This window comes from Zalophus californianus, chromosome 3, assembly GCF_009762305.2.
Source record: "Zalophus californianus isolate mZalCal1 chromosome 3, mZalCal1.pri.v2, whole genome shotgun sequence".
Lineage (NCBI taxonomy): Eukaryota > Metazoa > Chordata > Mammalia > Carnivora > Otariidae > Zalophus > Zalophus californianus.
This window is the reverse complement of record NC_045597.1, coordinates 83002005-83021966: the sequence shown is the minus strand read 5'-3', so window position 1 is coordinate 83021966 and position 19962 is coordinate 83002005. Positions and strand designations below refer to the sequence as shown.

Sequence of the window (19962 nt, the reverse complement as noted above, 5' to 3'; positions counted from 1 at the left end):
CTTGGGGAAATTGAAATTTAAAATACAATACCATAGACAAAGATTCAAAAAAAAAAAGAAATACCTAATAGTAAATCTAATAAAACATGAACAAGATTTTTATATTGAAACTACAAAATGCTGGTGAAAAGATCAAAGAGCATCTAAATAGAGACAGTCCATTCGTTGATTAGAAAACTCAACATAATAAAGATGTCAATTCTCCCCCAATAAACCTGATACAAAAGTTTAAAACAATTTCTATCAAAATCTATCAAGACTTTGTTGTAGATTTAAACACTTCATATGGAAAGGAAATGGAATGAGAACAGTTAAGGGAATTCTGAAAAGGAAGAATAAAGTGGGGGATCAGTCAATCCAATCTCAAGACTTTTTATACAGCTACAGTAATCAAGTCTGTGTGGTGTCAGAGGAAGAAAAACACATAGATCAATGGGACTGAACAGAGAACTGAGAAACAGACACACAAATACAGCCAACTGATTTTTAAAAGAGATGCAAAAGCAATTCCAGAAAGGACTAAAAGTCTTTTCAACAAATTGTAGTAAAACAATCAGACATCCATATTCAAAAAAATGAAACTTAACTTAACCCTAACACCTTACAAAAAATTAACTCACAATGGAAAACACTTAAGTGTAAACCCTGGGACTATAAAACTTTCAGAAAATAGCACAGGAGAAAACCTTAGGAAACCTCGTCTGGTGAAGTGTGAAACATGACAATAAAAGCACAAACCATAAAAACTGAGAAACTGGACTGCATGAAAATTAAAACTGAAAGGCATTGTTAAGAGAATAAAAATACATGCTACAGAACACATATCTGACAAAGCGTTCCTATTTCAAACATATATATAACAACTTCAAAACTCAATGTTAAAAAAAATAATTAGAAAACAAGCAAAAGACATAAGGACATTTTACTGAACAGGATATATGATGTCAAATAAGCACACAAAAAATAGCAATATCATACCTATTAGGGAAACACAAATTAAGATCAGAATGAAATATCACTACACACCTGTTTAACAGCTAAAATAAAAAAACAGTGATGCCACTTAATGCTGGGGAGGATGCAGAGAAACTGGATTACTCATCAGTGAAATGGTAGAGTCATTCTGGAAAGTAGTTTGCTAGCTTTTCAAAAAACTAACCTTGATTTTACCATACAAAAGACCCAGTAATTCCATTCTGGAGCATTTTTTCCCAGAGAAATAAAACCTTATGTTTCTACAAAAACCTGTACATGATGAGTGTTCACAGTGGGTTTACTGGTAATAGTCAGAACTCTGAAACAACCCCAACAGATAAATGCTCCTAAATACTTAATGAGGTACACATGCAACAATCTGGATGGCTCTAAAGGGCACTGTGCTAAGTGAAAAATACCAAACTCAAAAAGATCACATGCTGTATGACCCAATTTATATAACATTGTGGAAATGACAAAATTATATAGACAGAGAACAAATCAGTGGTTGACAGGAGTTAGGAAAGGGGAAGGAAGATGTGACTACGTAAGGGTGTAGAAGGAAGATTTTGTGAACAGTTTTATAGCTTGACTGAGGGGCTGATTACACAAATCTACACATATGATAAAATGACACAAAACCAAACATAAACACTGTGCCAATTTCAAATTCCGGGTTTTGATTTTATCTAACATGTAACAACTGGGGAGCTGGGTGAAGAGTACATGAGATCTCTACGTATTATTTTTGCAACTTCCTATAAATCTTTAATTATTTCAAAATTAAAAGTTAAAAAAACAAAACAAAACAGAAGTACCTCCCACAACAGACTTCTATATGTAGCACTGAACACTTGGCACTTCTAACTAGGATACCCCCAAGGTATTTGGTATGTGATTTTTTTAAGGTTTTGTTTTTTCCAAATAAAAGAAGCATTTTTTCTGATTATAAAGAGAATTCAATTTGAATTCTCATTTATTAAGTATAAACCATAAATCATCAATATCATATTACCAAAACAACTGTCATTAACATGAATCATTTTCAGGTCTATCTTTAAAACAAAATGTGAACATGAAGATTATAAATTTTATGAAAGAAAACAATAATCTGTTTTAAAAAAAAGTTTAAGGAAGAAAAGGGTTGAGTACGTTTCTAATTTCTCTGATAGTGGCTCGAGGTTCTTTTTTATTTTTTAAAAAGGACGGTAGCACAGAGACCCCAATTTCCCTTCACTTGGATTCCAAAATGCCAAGATTCGCTCCCTACCTCGGGGGTTGGTGCGGCATAGGCTGTATAAGGAGGTGGGGAAGAAGCCACAGCTGTCTCATCATACAGGACTTCTGAGCCAACGTAAGCCTATGAGAGGAGAGAGAGAATGAAAGAGAGTTGTCACAAAGCAACTACAGGCTCTTAGGATTCTATGCATATATATCCTTTTTATTCAGCAAATTCTTAAAAATTAGAAAGCAAATAAAACAGCTCTGTAAGAAGCAGTGAACAGGAGTACCTCCCCACCACTCCCTTTCAATCCTGGACTCTGGTACCCTTTGAAATTGGGAGGAGGGGGTCCTCTTCAGCCATCTGCAAGAGGTAACAACAGAGCCCTCACTACCCAAGGAGACCAGAGTCTCCCATTACCCAGGCCTTTTCAAAGGTGATGTGCCACCCTCAACAACCCTTTTGTTAAATAAAAATCCTACAGTCTGAAATGTAGCAGTCAGAGATTGTTCTACACACAGCCTGCTTCTTGCATTAAAAAAAAAAAAATCCTTCATTAAATTACTTCCCAGTGGAAAAGAAAAATCAATGCACTCTTAAAAAAAAAATTCCATACAAAGAATCATTTTAGGATCCAAAAATGCTTGTTTCACAAGGCTGAGATGCTATATATAGAAAGGACTCTGTGGTCCTTTTTGAGCCATCCCTGTAAATCACAGAACTCAAAGCGTTGAGAAACTTTCTGAGATACAGACATTTCTGGAAGGTAACACTGAAACCAGTGCTGCCTATATTCAGAGGACTCCTTCTGCCTTAAAAGGTTTGGCAAAATCCAGCTTGCTCTAATATCAGTGAAAGGAGCCTCCCCTAGCTATGACTACTCAGCCATGGCTGGATGGCCAAGAGACCCATCCCCATTTCCCTTTACTAATCCCCTACTCTTCCATTTCTTACAGCAAGACTAGGTGAAAACATTACTGGTGATTGCCCTTAGCAACTTACTGTGTTTGTCCTGGAATCCTGGAGTGTAAATTTCCAGGCCCTGAAAAGAAGAAAAAGAGATGTTTTATTTAAGGTAATCCAACATCTATTTCAATGATTCTCAAACCTGTGTTGGCATCAAAATTTCTGAAAAAGCTTGTTTCAAGAACAGGTCTTCAGCCCTCACCCCAAGACCTATTCAATCAAAGCATTTGAAACATGCACATGAAATAAATATGCAAAAAATATATATCTATGGTACATACACTACATAATATTTAAAGCATAATCTATGACTATACAGTTTTTGCTTTACTCTTTAGGAAGTATAAAATGCACCATGCTTACTATACTGCAATTTGCTTCATCAATTCATGTCACACACACAGATCTGCATTTGTTTTTAATGGCTACATAATGTTCCATGATGTGAGGTTTAGACTGTCAGCGATTTTTTTGTAATTGAAAATAATGCTGGTATTTTTTTCCCAGCTTGAGAAACTGACATATAACATGTAAGTTTAAGGTATATAATGTGGTGATCTGATATATATGTATCACAGTAAGATTAATACCTTCATTCCCTCACATAACTGCTTTTTTTATTTTTTCTGGTGATAACATTTAAAATCACTCCCTTAATTTGTTCAAGTATATAATAAAGTATTTGTTAATTATAATCACCATACTATATAATTAGATGCCCAACTTATTCATCACATAAAGTTTGTACCCTTCAACAAACATCTCCTGATTTCCCCCAACCACCAGCCCTGGGAAACCACCATTCATTCTACTATTTCTAGGAATCTGGCTTTTTTAGATTCTACCAGTAAGTGAGACCATATAGTATTTGTCTTTCTCTGTTTGACTTATTTCACTTAGCACAATGCCCTCAAGGTCCATCCATGATGTTGCAAAAGGGAGGATTTCCTTCTTTTTTTCATGACTGAATAATATTCTCTGTGTGTGTCCCATTTTCTTTATCCATTCATCCATCAACAACTGCTTAGGTTGTTTCATGTTTTGGATACTGTGAATAATGCTGCATTGAACATGTGGGTGCAAGTATCTCTTCAAGATAATGATTTCATTTCCTTCAAGACATATATCCAGAGAGGGACTGCCAGATCACATGCTGGTTCTACTTTTAGTTCTTTGAGGAACACCATAATATATCCATAGTGGCTTGTACCAATTGACATTCCTGCCAACAATGCACAGGGTTCCCTTATCCCTACATCCTCACCAACACTTATCTTCTGTCTTTTTGGTAACAGCCATTCTAGGAAGTGTGAGGTAATCTCATTATATTTTTGATTTGCATCCCTGGTGATTAGTGCTGTTGAGCATCTTTTCCTTTTGGCCATTTGTATATCTTTGGAAAAATATTCAAGTCCTTTGCCCATTATAAAATAAACCTGTGGGGTTTTTTTGCTATGAAGCTGTATAAGCTCCTTATATATTTTGGATACTAAGCCATTATCATGTAGATGGTTTACAAATATTTTCTCCCAGGGGCACCTGGGTTGCTCAGTCGGTTCAGGTCATGATCTCAGGGTCCTGGGGTTGAGCCCTGTGTCGGGCTCCCTGCTCAGTCAGTGGGGAGTCCGCTTCTCCCGCTCCCTCTGCTCCCCCCAACTCATGCTCTCTCTCTCTCTCTCAGATAAATAAAATCTTTTTTTTTTAAAGATTTTATTTATTTATTTGACAGAGAGAGAGAGATAGCTAGAGCAGGAGCACAAGCAGGGCGAGTGGGAGAGGGAGAAGCAGGCTTCCCGCGGAGCAGGGAGCCCGATGCGGGGCTCGATCCCAGGACCCTGGGATCATGACCTGAGCCAAAGGCAGACGCTTAACGACTGAGACACCCAGGTGCCCCTCAGATAAATAAAATCTTAAAAATATTTTTTTTCTCCCATTCCATGCCTTTTCATTTTTCTGATTGTTTCTTTTGCTCTGCAGAAGCTTTACAATTTGATGTGGTGCCATGTGTTTACTTTTGCCTTTGCTGCCTATGCTTTTGGTGTTATATCCAAAAAAAATCACTGCCAAGACCAATGTTAAAGAGCTTTTTCCCAAAACTACCATTTTCTTACACCATAAACAAAAATAAACTCAAAATGGATTAAGGACCTAAATCTGAGACCTAAAACCAAAAAATCCTAGAAGAGAGCACAGACAGTAATTTCTCTGACATAAGCCATAGCAACTTCTTTCTTGATATCTCCTGAGACAAGGGAAACAAAAGTAAAAATAAACTACTGGGACTACATCAAAGTAAAAAGCTTCCCCGCAACAAAGGAAACAACCAACAAAACTAAAAGACAACCTACAGAATGGGAGAAGGTATTTGCAAATGGCATATCTGATAAAGGTTAATCTCCACCGAAGGGGTACGTGCACCCCGATGTTTATAGCAGCAATGTCCACAATAGCCAAACTGTAGAAAGAGCCAAGATGTCCATCGACAGATGAATGGATAAAGAAGATGTGGTGTGTGTGTATATATATATGTGTGTGTATATATATATATATGTGTGTATATATATATATGTGTATATATATATATGTGTTTGTGTGTGTATATATATATACACACACACACACACACACACACAATGGAATATTATGCAGCCATCAAAAGGCATGAGAGCTTGCCATTTGCGACAATGTGGATGGAACTGGAGGGTGTTAAGCTGAACGAAATAAGTAAATCAGAGAAAGACATGTATTATATGACCTCACTGATATGAGGAGTTCTTAATCTCAGGAAACAAACTGAGGGTTGCTGGAGTGGGGGCGGTGGGAGGGATGGGGTGGCTGGGTGATAGATATTGGGGAGGGTATGTGCTATGGTCAGCGCTGTGAATTGTGCAAGACTGCTGAATCACAGATCTGTACCTCTGAAACAAATAATGCAATATATGTTAAGAAAAAAAAAAAAGAAGATAGCAGGAGGGGAAGAATAAATGGGGGAAATCAGAGGGGGAGACGAACCATGAGAGATGATGGACTCTGAAGAACAAACTGAGGGTTCTAGAGGGGAGGGGGGTGGGGGGATGGGTTAGCCTGGTGATGGGTATTAAAGAGGGCACATTCTACGTGGAGCACTGGGTGTTATGCACAAACAATGAATCATGGAACACTACATCAAAAACTAATGATGTAATGTATGGTGATTAACATAACAATAAAATTTAAAGAAAAAATAAATAAAAAATTAAAAATGAAGTGCAAAAAAAAAAAAAGGTTAGTATCCAAAATATATAAAGAACTTCTAAAACTCAACACCCAAAAACCAAATCCAATTAAAATAGGGCAGAAGACACGAATAGACATTTCTCCAAGGAGACAGCCAGATGGCCAACAGACACATGAACTCAACATCACTCATCATCAAGGAAATGCAAATCAAAACCACAGTGAGAATCACCTCACACCTGTCAGAATGGCTAAAATCAACAACAAAAGAAACAAGTGTTAGCAAAGATGTAGAGAAAAAGGAACCCTCTTGCACTTGTAGGTGGGAATGTGAACTGGTGCAGCCACTTTGGAAAACAGTATGGAGGCTCCTCAAAAAATTAAAAATGGAATTACCCTATGACCCAGCAATCACACTCCTGAATACTTACCCAAAGAATATGAAAACACTAATTTGGAGAGCTATACACATCCCTATGTTTACTGCAGCATTATTCACAGTGGCCACACAGCAGCCCAAGAGTCCATCAATAGATGAATGGATAAAGAAGTGGTGTGTGTGTGTACATATGTGTATATGTATACATATGTGTGTATGTATATGTATACAGACATATGTATGTATACACACACACACATACACACACACACACACACACACAATGGAATACCATCAGCCATAAAGAACAGAATCTTTCCATTTGCAACAACATGAATGGAGCTAGAGAGTATTATGCTAAGCGAAATAAGCCAGAGAAAGACAAATAACCCTATGATTTCACTCATTTGTGGAATCTGAGAAACAAAAGAAATGAACAAAGGAAAAAAGAGACAGACAGACAAACACAAACCAAATAGGAGAGTCTCAACTATGGAGAACAAATGGATGGTTGCTAGAGGGGAGGTGAGTGGGAGGGACAGGTGACATTGGTGAAGAGGATTAACAGTACAACTTGTCACAATACACACTGTATAATGGACAGAATTGTTGGATCACTGTATTGTACACCTGAAATTGATGTAGCACTGTATGTTAATGTACAAGAATTAAAAAAAAAAAAAGACAAAGACCTTTTTCCCTATGCCTTCTAGTAGTTTAACAGTTTAAGGTCTTACATTTAAGTTTTTAATCCACTTTGAATTAACCTGTGTGAGTAGTCTAAGATAGCATTCTCATTTCATTCTTTTGCATATCATCCAGTTTTCCCAGCACCATTTATTGAAGAGACTATCCTTTCCCATTGAGTATCCTTTGCTCCCTCATCAAATATTATTAACCTGACTGGCTCAGTCAGAAGAGCACACGCCTCTTGATCTCAGGGTCATGAGTTTGAGCCACAAAGAGATTACTTAAATAAATAAAAAATAAACTTTATGGGGCACCTGGGTGGCTCAGTCAGTTAAGTGTCTGCCTTCAGCTCAGGTCATGATCCTGGGGTCCTGGGATTGAGCCCCACATCCGGCTCCCTGCTCAGTGGAGAGCCTGCTTCTCCCTCTCCCTCTGCCTGCCACTCTGCCTACTTGTGCTCTCTCTCTCTCTGTCAAATAAATTAAATCTTTAAAAAAAATAGAATAAAAAATAAACTTTAAAAATATGTATTATTGACTACATACATGTGGCTTTATTTCTGGACTCCTAATCTGTTCCATTTGTCTATGTGTCTATGTGTATCCCAATACCACAGTTTTGATTACTATAGTTTTGCAATAAAGTTTGAAATCCGGAATTGTGATGTCTCCAGACTTGTTCTTTGGCTATTCAAGGTCTTTTGTGGTTCCCCTTGAGTTTTAGGATTGCTCTTTTTATTTGAAAAATGCCACTGAAACTGAAAGGAACTACAATGAATTTACAGATGGTTTTGGGTAGTATGAACATTCTAATGATATTAATTCTTCCAATCCATGAACACAGGGTATCTTTCCATTTGTCTGTGTCATCTTCAATTTCTTTCATCAGTGTCTTTTTTTTTTTTAAGATTTTATTTATTCATGAGAGATGTGGGGGGGGGGGGGAGAGAGAGAGAAGCAGAGGGAGAAGCAGGCTCCCAAGGAGCAGGGAGCCCAATGCGGGACTCATTCCCAGGACCCCGGGATCATGACCTGAGCCGAAGGCAGATGCTTAACCATCTGAGCCACCCAGGCGCCCTCTTTCATCAGTGTCTTATAATTTTCAGTGAACAGATCTTTCATCTCCTTGGTTAAATTTATTTTCTTTTTTTAGGCATTTTATTATTTTTAATGCTATTACAAATGGGATTTTCTTTTTCAGAACTTTTGTTAGTATAAAGAAATGCAACTGATGTTTGTATGTTGGGTTTCTATCCTATAATTTTACTGAACTCATTTATTAGATCTAACAATTTTTTGGTGGAGTCCTTAGGGTTTCCTTTTTTTTTAAAGATTGTATTTATTTGTCAGAGAGAGAGCGAGCAGAAGCAGGGGGAGCAGCAGGCAGAGGGAGAAGCAGGCTCCCCGCTGAGCAAGGAGCCTGATACGGGACTCAATTCCAGGACCCTGGCTGGGATCATGAGCTGAGCTGAAGGCAAACACTTAACCGACTGAGCCACTCAGGCATTCCTCTTTAGGGTTTTCTATATAGAAGATCAAATCATCCATAAACAGAGACAATTTCACTTCTTCCTTTCCAATTTAAATGCCTTTTATTTTTCTTTCCTGCCTAACTACTTTGGCTAAGACTTCCTGTGTACTGAATAGAAGTAGTAAGAGTGGGCAATCCTTGTCTTATTCCTGATCTTGGTGGGAAAGCTTCCAACCTGTCACTGTTGAATATGTTAGCTGTGGGTTGGTCATACATGAGAACTATGCTATTATTAAAACAGACATCCTTATTACCTTTGTACCCTTATGTAAACATTTCTATAGGACAAATTCCAAAGAGTGAAACTGCTAGGTCAAGAAATATAAACATATTTCAGTGGACACTGCTAAATGACTCTGGGAAAAGTTGTAACAAATTCTATTCCTACTAACTGCCCATATATGGTCACAAAAACTAGATACCTAAATCTTAAATCTCACAAATTTTGTTCTCCCTCCCTCATCCCCTCACCTTTCTTAATGACTCTATCCTTCTGCTCTTTTCTACACCAGTTCCTTTTCTGTTTTGTCATTTCACTACCTCCTGGAGTTAAAAACCTTGCTAAGTTATTTTCAAGCTAAGCTACTTTCAAACATTCTGGTTTTCTAATGGATGCAATCAAGTTACAAAAATCCCCCAACAGATTTATAAGCAGTTCACTACCAACATTCATTTTGCTAAAGGGTATCGTATTGGATTGTTCATATATTGTATCTGGATTTAATATTGTCAGGTAGGAGAGTCTATTATGGACTTTGGCCTAATTCAGTTCTAGTATTTCAGAAAGTTTTTCTTGCACTGAATTTCTAACTACCTTCTTGGGTTCTGTACTTTGCAGACAACTGATCAATAATCTTCCTGATAAACTCTTTCAGTCTTTCTAACATAATTCTGATCTTTTCTCTAAATTCTTTAATCTTTTCCCCCTGCTTTCTCTGAGAGTACGCTCAAGTCTTTCCTTCATGTCAGTGATTCATTTTTTAGTTGGGCTTGTACGCCAGGGAAGGGAGCCAAGATTTAAATTAGATTATAAAATGAATGGCAGATATACCCTATGACGGACCTTCTTGGCTACACAGATGCTAAAGGGCACAGAAGAAACATGAATTCCCTCTCTCGTGCAGTTTATATTTTAAAATAAAAAGAGACAAACAAGGTAAACAAATAGCTAATTAGATTGTAAGTATGTGTGTCTATGTATGATGCAAGAGGGGGGTTATAATTTTAAATATGGTAGCCAGGAAAGCATTCTTGGAAAACTCGATTCTGTTTTGTGGGTTTTATTTTCCTACAGATGAGGAGCTTTTTCTGAGGCTTATTGCATTTTCCTTCTATTTTTCCTTTACGGTATATTTGGCACACCATTTCTTTGCATCCTGCTCATGTTTAACATAGGAAATGATACCTAAAAATTCTATTTGCTCTCATATAGTATGTGTTATTTCTTCTTGACATCCTTCCTACTTAACCTGACATCTATTGGTAGCCCTACCTCACTCCACCCCAGCAACAGACTAGGTGTTACCCTCAATCATTTTTCTATAATCAAAGAGACTAATGGTGAGAGAAAAGAAAATTTCTTGTGGCAGTAAGTCCTTTCGGAAAAATCTGGCTTCTACACTCTTCTGAGCATATTCTTTTGAATGTCTCATGCTAGGACTTACTTCATCAGCCACAGAATTATTCTACTCCTGTGAGCTTTGAAGTCTTCCAGTGGCTCTGGAATGACAAATCCTGGTGGGAACCTTCTACTCTCCACTGAGGTCCAAAGGATATCATATTCTCAAGGGTTTTTCCTTAGCTTTCCCAAAAGTACCTTACTCCTTTAGTCAACATCCTTCCAGACTGCAGAGTATTACTGAAAATTTGCAAGACTTAAGTTAACTCCTCTTGTTACTACTTCTGGGAGTTGGAGGTAAAAACAATGAAACATCTCAACAAAATCTTCTATTTCTTTCTTTGGCCATCACTCTTTGTAGTTGGTGCTTAAAGCTGAACTTCTTTATTTGGCTGTTACTGCTAAAAGGTTTCCCCTTCATTTCACCATTTGTACTCAAAGGTCTCAGTTATAGGTTGAATTCTGTCCTCTGCCAAAAAATAAGTTGAGGGCGCCTGGGTGGCTCAGTTGGTTAAGCGACTGCTTTCGGCTCAGGTCATGATCCTGGAGTCTCAGGATCGAGTCCCGCATCAGGCTCCCTGCTCAGCAGGGAGTCTGTTTCTCCCTCTGACCCTTCCCCCTCTCATGTGCTCTCTCTCTCTCTCATTCTCTCTCTCTCTCAAATAAATAAATAAATAAATAAAATCTTTAAAAAAAAAAAAGTTGAAGTCCTAATCCCCGGTACATTTGACTTATTTAGAAATAAGGTTTTGGGGCACCTGGGTGGCGCGGTCAGTTAAGTGTTCAGCTCAGGTTGTGATCTCAGGGTCATGAGATCAACTCCACATAGGGCCCTGTGCTCAGCACGGAGTCTGCTTAAGACACTCTCTCCCTCTCCCCCTTCCCAGGCACATGGTGCTCTCTCTCTAAAATAAATAAATAAATCTTAAAGAAAAGGGAAGAAAAAGAAAGGAAGGAAGGAAGGTATGTTGGTCGGTCTTTACAGATGGACTCAAGATGAGGTCATACTGAATTAATGCGGATCCTTACTCTAATACAGTTGGTGTCCTTATAAAAGAACATCTGGATACAGACACACAGGGAGAATGTCTTGTTACAACAGAGGCAAAGATTGGACTGACGCAGTGGCAAGCCAAAGAACGCCAAGGATCAATGGCCACAACCCAAACTAGGAAAAGGCAAGGAAGGATTCTACTCAGGAGTCTCAGAGGGAGCAAGGCTCTGCTGATACGCTGAGCTCAGACTCCTAGCTTCCAGAACTGTGAGAGAAAACATTTGTTGTTTTAAGGCACCCAGTTTGTGGTAGCTGTGGGAAACTAACAGTCTCCTGAAACTAAGAGTCCCCCCTATTCTTTACTTTTTTACCTTTCTGAGTCATTTTATTTCAAGTGTGTTTCTTGTTGACAGACTATATAGTTAGACTTTGCATTTTTTACCCAATCTCAGATCTTATTCTTTTTAGGGGAATTTAACCAGTTCACATTTATGAGACCATAAACATCGTTGGTCTAATTACTGCTAGTTCCAGATATTTTTGCCACTACTTAAAAAAACATTCCATGTAACACCTCAGTGTGTAGTAGAACAGAGCAGTTAAGAACAAAGGTCTCTGGAGACAAAGGTTCAAATCCTGAGTCTAGTCTATTAGCTCTAAAATCTTGGGAAGTGTGGTAGGCAGAATGATGTCTACATCCTAATCCCGAAAACCTGTGAATGTTAACTCACAGGGCAAAAGGGACTCTACGGCTGTAATTAAGGTTAAGAACCTTGAGATGGGGAGACTACCCTGGATTATCCAGGTTGGCCCAAACTATTCATTAAGTGCTTAAAAGCATATAACCTTCCCCACCTGCAGAGAACCAAAAAGATGACCACAAGAAAAGGGTATGGCCCAGAAGCCAAAAAACCAGGAAGCCTTTAGAAACTTAAAAGACAAGCAGACTCTCCCCTAGAGCCTGCCAATACTATAAGACCCAGTGTTGGACTCCTGACCTTCAGAAATGCAATCATAAATTTGTATTGTTTGAGGCCACTAAGCTCAGGGTAATTTATTATAGGAACATTAAAAAAGTGATATGGGGGGTGCCTCGGTGGCTCAGTTGGTTAAGCGTCTGCCTTTGACTCAGGTCATGATCTCAGGGTCCTGGGATCAAGCCCTGCGTCAGGCTCCCTGCTCAGCAGGCAGGAAGGCTGCTTCTCCCTCACCCTCTGCCGCTCCACCTACTTGAGCTCTTTCTCTCTCCTTCTGTCAAATAAATAAAATCTTTAAAAAAAGAAAAAAAGTGATACAGGAAGCTACTAGCTTCTTTTAACAAGAACAGCACCTACCTTATAAGATACGTTGAGGATTAAATAACATATATAAAGCAGTTAGCATAGTGCCCAGTGCCAAGTAAGTGTTCAATATACATGTTTATATTGTTAAGTAGTAATAACATAAGTCCAGTTTATTAAAAAGTAGCAAACTGGCTTTACGTGTGGTCATTTCTCCATCAGTCTATAGGAAAGCTATATCTCTTCCAGAAAGTATCATTTAAGATTCACTGATATGAATCAGAAGAGTGTAAAAAAGCAGCTATATATGGGATTTAAAATTAATTCTGTGAGTTTAGCATGGAATAAATGTTTATATTTAAAATGAACACATAGGTGAAATGCAGAGCAGGCACTCTGACAAACTGGTCTGGATTGTATGAAAATAGTCACCTACATATAAATATTTTAATATAAATGAATATTACTATAATCTGTTAGTGAATTCTTACAATGTCCAGAGTTAACTCATAAGAGTGGTACAGAGTGGCCAAGAAAAAAAAAAAATTCTTCCCCCCAAATTCTTTTTTTTTTTGAGAGAGAGAGAGAGGAGTGTGCGTGTGCTTGTGCGGGGGTGGGGTGGGGGGGGGGAAAGAGAGAGAGAGAGAGAGAGAGAGAGAGAATCTTAAGCAGGCTCCACACCCAACGTGGAGCCCAACGCAGGGCTCAATCTCATGACCCTGAGATCATGACCTGAGCTGAAATCAAGAGTCTGATGCTTAACCGATGGAGCCACCTAGGCACCCCCTCACCCCCAAATTGTATTTAATCAGTGTTTTCAAGATTCTGATCCAACTTCACTGCCAATGTCAACAGGCGGAGAACTGATAAAGCTGGGTTTTCTTCCCTGCGGCTCTGCATCTCTTCAGAGATGGCAGATGGAGCAAGAACCACCAAAGGAAGGAAAAGACTACGTAATAGAGATGTCAGTGCTTTTTTAAAAGCTCTTTACATAAAAAGAACAAGATTTAAGAACCCATTCAACTACGCCCATTACCCAATGTACATCTAGTAATGAAAAAGTGCAAAGTGGCTATATACTAATACTTTGTCATTCCCACTATAATGGGATCTCACCTGCACAGCTCTGGAGAAGCAGAAACTAGGACGAGAGTTATTAGGCATGGAATAAGGCCCTGTTACATTTATTTCACACATCCTCTAAGGCACTTATTCTGCTGCCTGAAGGAAAACGCCATTCTCATTCTACTCCCTTCCTGATAACTGGAAATTAAAACACAACACTTTTTAAATTAAACACATAAAAACCCAAAACTTACAAACAATCATCTGTGCTTTCTGCACAAAGACTGATAGTTTTCCCATCTCGGCAAACAATCTGCAGCATACAGTCTTTTGGCTTCCCATCTGGAGGCTGAGTATCTGTGAAAAATAAGTAGAATAGGGCAATATTTATATAGTTCTTTTTAAAGGCTTTATTCTTACCTAACAGCTCAGATAAGCAAAGGACGAGTATTTCAGAACATTCCAATAACAAAACATCTTTGTCCTGCTCTACAGAACCAAGCACATGAATTACAACTAAACTTTCTGCAGGAGGGGCGCCTGGGTGGCTCGGTCGGTTAAGCATCTGCCTTCAGCCTGGGTCATGTTCTCAGGGTCCCGGGATGGAGCCCCACATCAGGCTCCCTGCTCAGTGGGGAGTCTGCTTCTCCCTCTAACCCTCCTCCCACTCGTGTGCTATCTCCTCCCTCTCTCAAATAAATCCTTAAATATAAATAAATACACAAACAAACTTCCTGCAGGAAGAACAAGCAGGCCTCTTCTAGAGGGCGATCCATATATGGAGATGTATAGAACAGCCCAGATATTAGAAGAATAAGCACAAACAATGAAAAGTGTTAATGAGCATCAGATAATAGAATATTTATTGTTTTTATTCACAGGAAATACTAAACTGGATCACTGCTTGAAAAGTGAAAATCATACTTTAAAGTAGCTCTGTGTACCAAGAAATAAGGTCTGTGATATTTGAGCCTGGTTTAGGTAGATATTTCAACAGCTAGTCCATGGACACTTGTGTTTCAAGAACTAACATGCAGGGGCAAGATGTTACAACAACAATGGTTACTACAAGCATATAGGCCATTTGTAACTCTTTAATTCAAAAACTATTATATAGGAGCAGCATGTTTCAAACATCAATGTTTACTAAAACAGACTCTATTCCAAACAGAAACAGAGCTAATAAAGAGGGAAGTCTACATATGCCCTTAATAAGATATAGAAAAGTCTATACTTATTAAAAATGTATTCCTTTAGGGCGCCTGGGTGGCTCAGATGGTTAAGCGTCTGCCTTCAGCTCAGGTCATGATCCCAGGGTCCTGGGATTGAGTCCCGCATCAGGCTCCCTGCTCCTCGGGAGCCTGCTTCTCCCTCTGCCTCTCTCTCTCTCCCTGTCTCTCATGAATAAATAAATAAAATCTTAAAAAAAAATGTATTCCTTTAAAATGAATATAAGGAATAACTCAGGAAACCAAGGCATCATGGATTTTTAAGTAACTGACTGGTGGTGTAATCAATCAGATGCCTGTTTCTGAGCAACAAAACCTATACTACCTAGGATGGTTCCATCTTTCTTGGGGATCCCAGCACTCTGGTTATGCTCTACCACTTTCTCCATGACAGAGCAAGGAATGTGGGCTGCTGGGTCTGGTTCAGATGAGAAAATTAATCTGCCCCAATCATATGATTCATGATCCAAGTGTCTGGGCGCCCACTGTGTTTACCTCCCCTCTTTGATGAAAGATAAAACCCTTCTTTGGTCTGTCAATGAAAGCAAAATGAGTAAGGAAAATGATTCAACTCCCACCAAGAATGGGGAAGGGTAGAGGACAGAAGCTGGCCACAAGTGACTCACTTACCCCGACACTCGTGCCCGGTGCGGATATTGATGCAGTCCACTGGCATATGGACCTTATCCTCGACACTCTGCCGAGTTTGGTCATCATAATAGATCAGGTGACCATCTGACCACAGGTCAAACCAATTCTTCTTCCAGCGCTTCAAAATAGTACCTGAAAAAAATGGAAAGGTTGGCTTTGAGCCAAAAAAAGCAAGGACTTTATCCTCTAGCTCACAGGTAACTGAAACAAAGGAAACTTTCCTCTGGCCCCATAAGTACACACGCATACAGTTGCCCAGAGCACTACATCAAAATGGAGATGAAATCAGACTCCAATGGCACAAACACCCATGCTGTAAATGCACCTTACACTAAAGATACTAAGAATGCTCCCAACTTAATAGTCCAAAATTTTTTTTTTAAAGTTCAATAAAACCTTGATTTTGATAACAAGTGTTGGTGAGGATGTAGAGGAAAAAAGAACCCTCATGTTGGTGGGAATGTCAACTGGTACTGTTGGAAAACAGTATGGATGTTCCCCAAAAAATTAAGAACAGAAATACCATATGGTCCAATAATTCTACTACTATTTACCCAAAGACAACAAAAACACTAATTCAAAAACATATAGGCACCATGTTTATTGCAGCATTATTTACAATAGCCAAGATATGGAAGCAACCTAAGTTGCTAAGTGTCCATCAATAGACAGACGGATAAGGAAGATGTGATGGTTATATACAATGAAATATTATGCAGTCATAAAAAAGGATGAGACTGTGCCATTTGTGATGACATGGATGGACTGAGAAAGTATTATACTAAGTGAAATAAATCAGACTGAGAAAGACAAATACCATATTATTCCACTCAATGTGGAATCTAAAAAAAAAACAAATGAATAAACAAACATTAAAAGCAGAAACGACACATAAATACAGAGAACAAACTGATGGTTGCCAGATGGGAAAGGGATGGGAGGATGGGCAAAACAGAGGAAGGGTAGTGGGAGATAGAGGCTTCCAGTTATGAAGTAAGTCATGGGAATAAAAAGCACTGCATAAAGAATACAGTCAATGATACTGTAACAGTGATGTATGGAAGCAGATGGTAGCTACACTTGTGGTGAGCATAGCATAACAAGAGTTGTACACCTGAAACTAATGTAACATTATGTCAACTATATTCAAATAAAATTTTAAAAACCAAAAAAAACCCAAAATCCTTCATTTTAAGCTAATAAAACATTTAATATTTAATTTTCCATGTAGTATATCTACACTTTCCCAGGAGTATTTAACTTTGCTAAACTGATCAGAGAACACTGGACTGTGAAGTCTCTATATACAAAAAACATTAATACCTTCCTCTTTTGAAAAAAAAATGGTTTTTTTTTTTCTCGAAGAGCTTTCACATATATTCTTCTCTAACATTCACCTTCCCTTAAAGCCCATGGTGTGGGAGGGTCTCCCTGCTTCAAACAGACACAGAAGCAGGTTTGGACACTGGCTGTACCTACAGCCAGGACACTGACTCCCATCCTGTGTGCATCTGTCCCGCTACCTCATACGTCCCTATCAGTTTAAGGAATTCATCCTAACATTTGTAATCTTGGGACTAGGCACTTAACTTTATGAAACTCAAACTTCCCTATTAGCCAAAAAGGAAAACTAAAAGGCCAAGTCAGTCACCCCTGCTCCTTCCTCACACCCAGACACTACCTATTACATCCTTTGTTCCTGTAGATCCCACCCTTCTTGGCCATCGTGCACAAATCCCATTCCATGTACCTCTCCTTATGCTCTCATAGCCATTACTGGTGTGAACTAAATATGCACCATTATCAGCCCTCCAAATTTCTTTTACCACTATCAGATACCCTCCTTGCTAAGACTGGCATCCACAGCAGTGTCCCAAACTGATAAGTAAGTGACATCAGCATCCACTTGATTGGCAGCCCGAGCTGTACAGAAACTAACAAATAGAGCCACCCAGACCATAGGTGGAATCACCAGATTAGGGAGTTCTACCCAAGTATCTCACCTGCCACCAAAGCCCTGACTGCAGATTCCCAAATTAGGCTGTCCTCCATAGTCCTAAGGGTCTGTGTGGCAATGGCAATAAAAGGAATCCTCCAGACAGCTTTGCATACATGTAACCACCTGTGTACCTCTGCTACCCAGTGAATATAATACAAGTCACCTCATCTTATTTTATTATGATTGATAGTTCTGATTTTTGCAAAGGAAAATGGAATAAGTCTTCTGAATATACACTTCAAGACTGCCATGGACCAGGACACCAGAAAAGTCTGTACAACTTATTTAAAAGACATCTATTTTGTGTACGTCATCACACTAGGCATTGACTGGGAGAGGGGACAAAAAATCAAAATGGTCACTGTTCACTTATGTTGACAGAACATTTACATTGAGTCATGGTGAAGAAAGGAAAGCTTGTCCTCAAACAAGGACGCAGCAAAGCCTAAAGAGAAAACCAGAGGATATCCAAAGGGCCAGGAAAGGAAGGTACAGCCTCAAGGTCCAAACAAGGCTCTCTGCATCCCCTGACAATTTAGGGAAGGATGGGATCACAAAACCCAAAACAAAAAAACTTACACAAAGATTGGGGCTAGGCTACAATATGCCAGGACTTTCTTTTTAAAGCAACATTGCTCTATCTATTCTTAGAATACAGAACTGTCACAGACCTTGAAAGGACACCTGGTTCAGCTCCAGGTCTGGGAATGCAGAACTAGTGACAGGACAAATAAACTGAAGGCTTGTGTCCTGGTAGAAAGTGTGTCAATGCTGAAATGACACAGTACTGAATCTGAATACAGGTTTAACACCCACAGTGTTAAGTTACCTAATATCACTAAAACTCAATTTCTTCAACTAGAAACCAGGATAATGCAAACCTACCTCACAGAGCTGCTGTGATAAGTACATAATATATGTAAAATCCATGTAACAGGGTCACAAACAACCTTCATAAATAATAGTTTTTATAAACCATCTAAGGTATGCAGTCCATTCTTCACTGCTAGTCTCAATTTTAACTAAGTTCTGAAGGTATCCCCCCAACAGAAATTTGTATCTGAATAATAAACAGTATAAACTATAGCTCAGTTTTTTGCTAGAGTCATAAATGATATAGTAGTCACTTTTCCCTTAACTCTGATCTTTCTAGAAGGACAGCAGAATAATCTGTTGACTTTTTCTCTAATGAACAGAGTTGGTTATTCCTGCTTTAGAACACACCATGAACCTGGGGGCTCAGTTGGTTAAGCGTCTGCCTTTGGCCCAGGTCATGATCCCAGAATCCTGGGATCGAGTCCTGCATCAGGTTCCCTGCTCAGCAGGGAGTCTGTTTCTCCCTCTCCCTATGCCCATCCCCACTGCTCATGCGTTCTCTCTCTCTCTCATGCTCACACATTCTCTCTCTCTGCCTCTCTCAAATAAATAAAATCTTAAAAAAAAAACAAAACAAAACTGATTCTCTTCTGCAAAGTCCTTTTGGAGATCCAAAAGACTAGTTTTAGATAAACCCATTCCTTCAAGTCAAATCTTCATCTCTATACATTAAAGTCTCCAGTATTTCAGAATCTTAGTCACTGTTCAATCCCCAAATAAGACTGGTATTTCCCACAGAGACAGCAGTACCTCCATGCTAATATATCAGAGTTCAGCTTGGTTAGATTCAAGCAGGTACTCAGGTCAGCCATGAGTAATAGGGCACACTAGTGAGAAAAAGAGAAACCAGCAGGGACCACCACAATTCCCTGGTTTCTGTCAAGGCAGCAACTAAGAAGGAACTCTGGTAGGCAGAAACACAGTTCACAGAGCTCTAAAAATTTCCCAGAGGAAATCCAGAGCAAGCACATTAATAAGACTTTGACATTTGTTTTTAAACGTGATCTGTTTCAGCATAGAAATAAACATAAACCCTAAGGCAACACTAAACGCAGTCCAAGAGGCTCATGTTCTGTACTTACTCTGTCGCAGCAACCATCCACTCTTCACAAATGCCATTTTTCCACCTATAAAAGAAACAGCCAGGTTCAAAGTTATACCCTGAAAAGAGAATGGCCCATACAAGCTGTTTTTCACTCACAACAGTTCTGACACCAAACATGTGGGGTCTTTTCACATTAACAACCAATTCTCCAAATCTCAGGACAACAA

The 19962-nt window shown here is 38.9% G+C and overlaps 1 protein-coding gene across 4 annotated transcripts in view; it reads right to left on the bottom strand.

Moving 5' to 3' along the window:
• Positions 1-19962, bottom strand: part of PLEKHB2 (pleckstrin homology domain containing B2) — a 70093-nt gene that overhangs the window by 19677 nt on the left and 30454 nt on the right. For 3 of the 4 annotated variants that reach the window (XM_027589835.2, XM_027589836.2, XM_027589837.2), the window contains exons 2-6: positions 19773-19817; positions 15795-15947; positions 14190-14292; positions 3200-3239; positions 2246-2335 (exon numbers count right to left, since the gene is read on the bottom strand). In XM_027589835.2, the coding sequence (XP_027445636.1) occupies positions 2246-2335; positions 3200-3239; positions 14190-14292; positions 15795-15947; positions 19773-19809 (423 nt within the window). In that variant the 5' untranslated portion in view covers positions 19810-19817. The remainder of the gene's footprint in view (positions 1-2245; positions 2336-3199; positions 3240-14189; positions 14293-15794; positions 15948-19772; positions 19818-19962) is intronic. The other variant, XM_027589838.2, reaches the window with a different exon arrangement.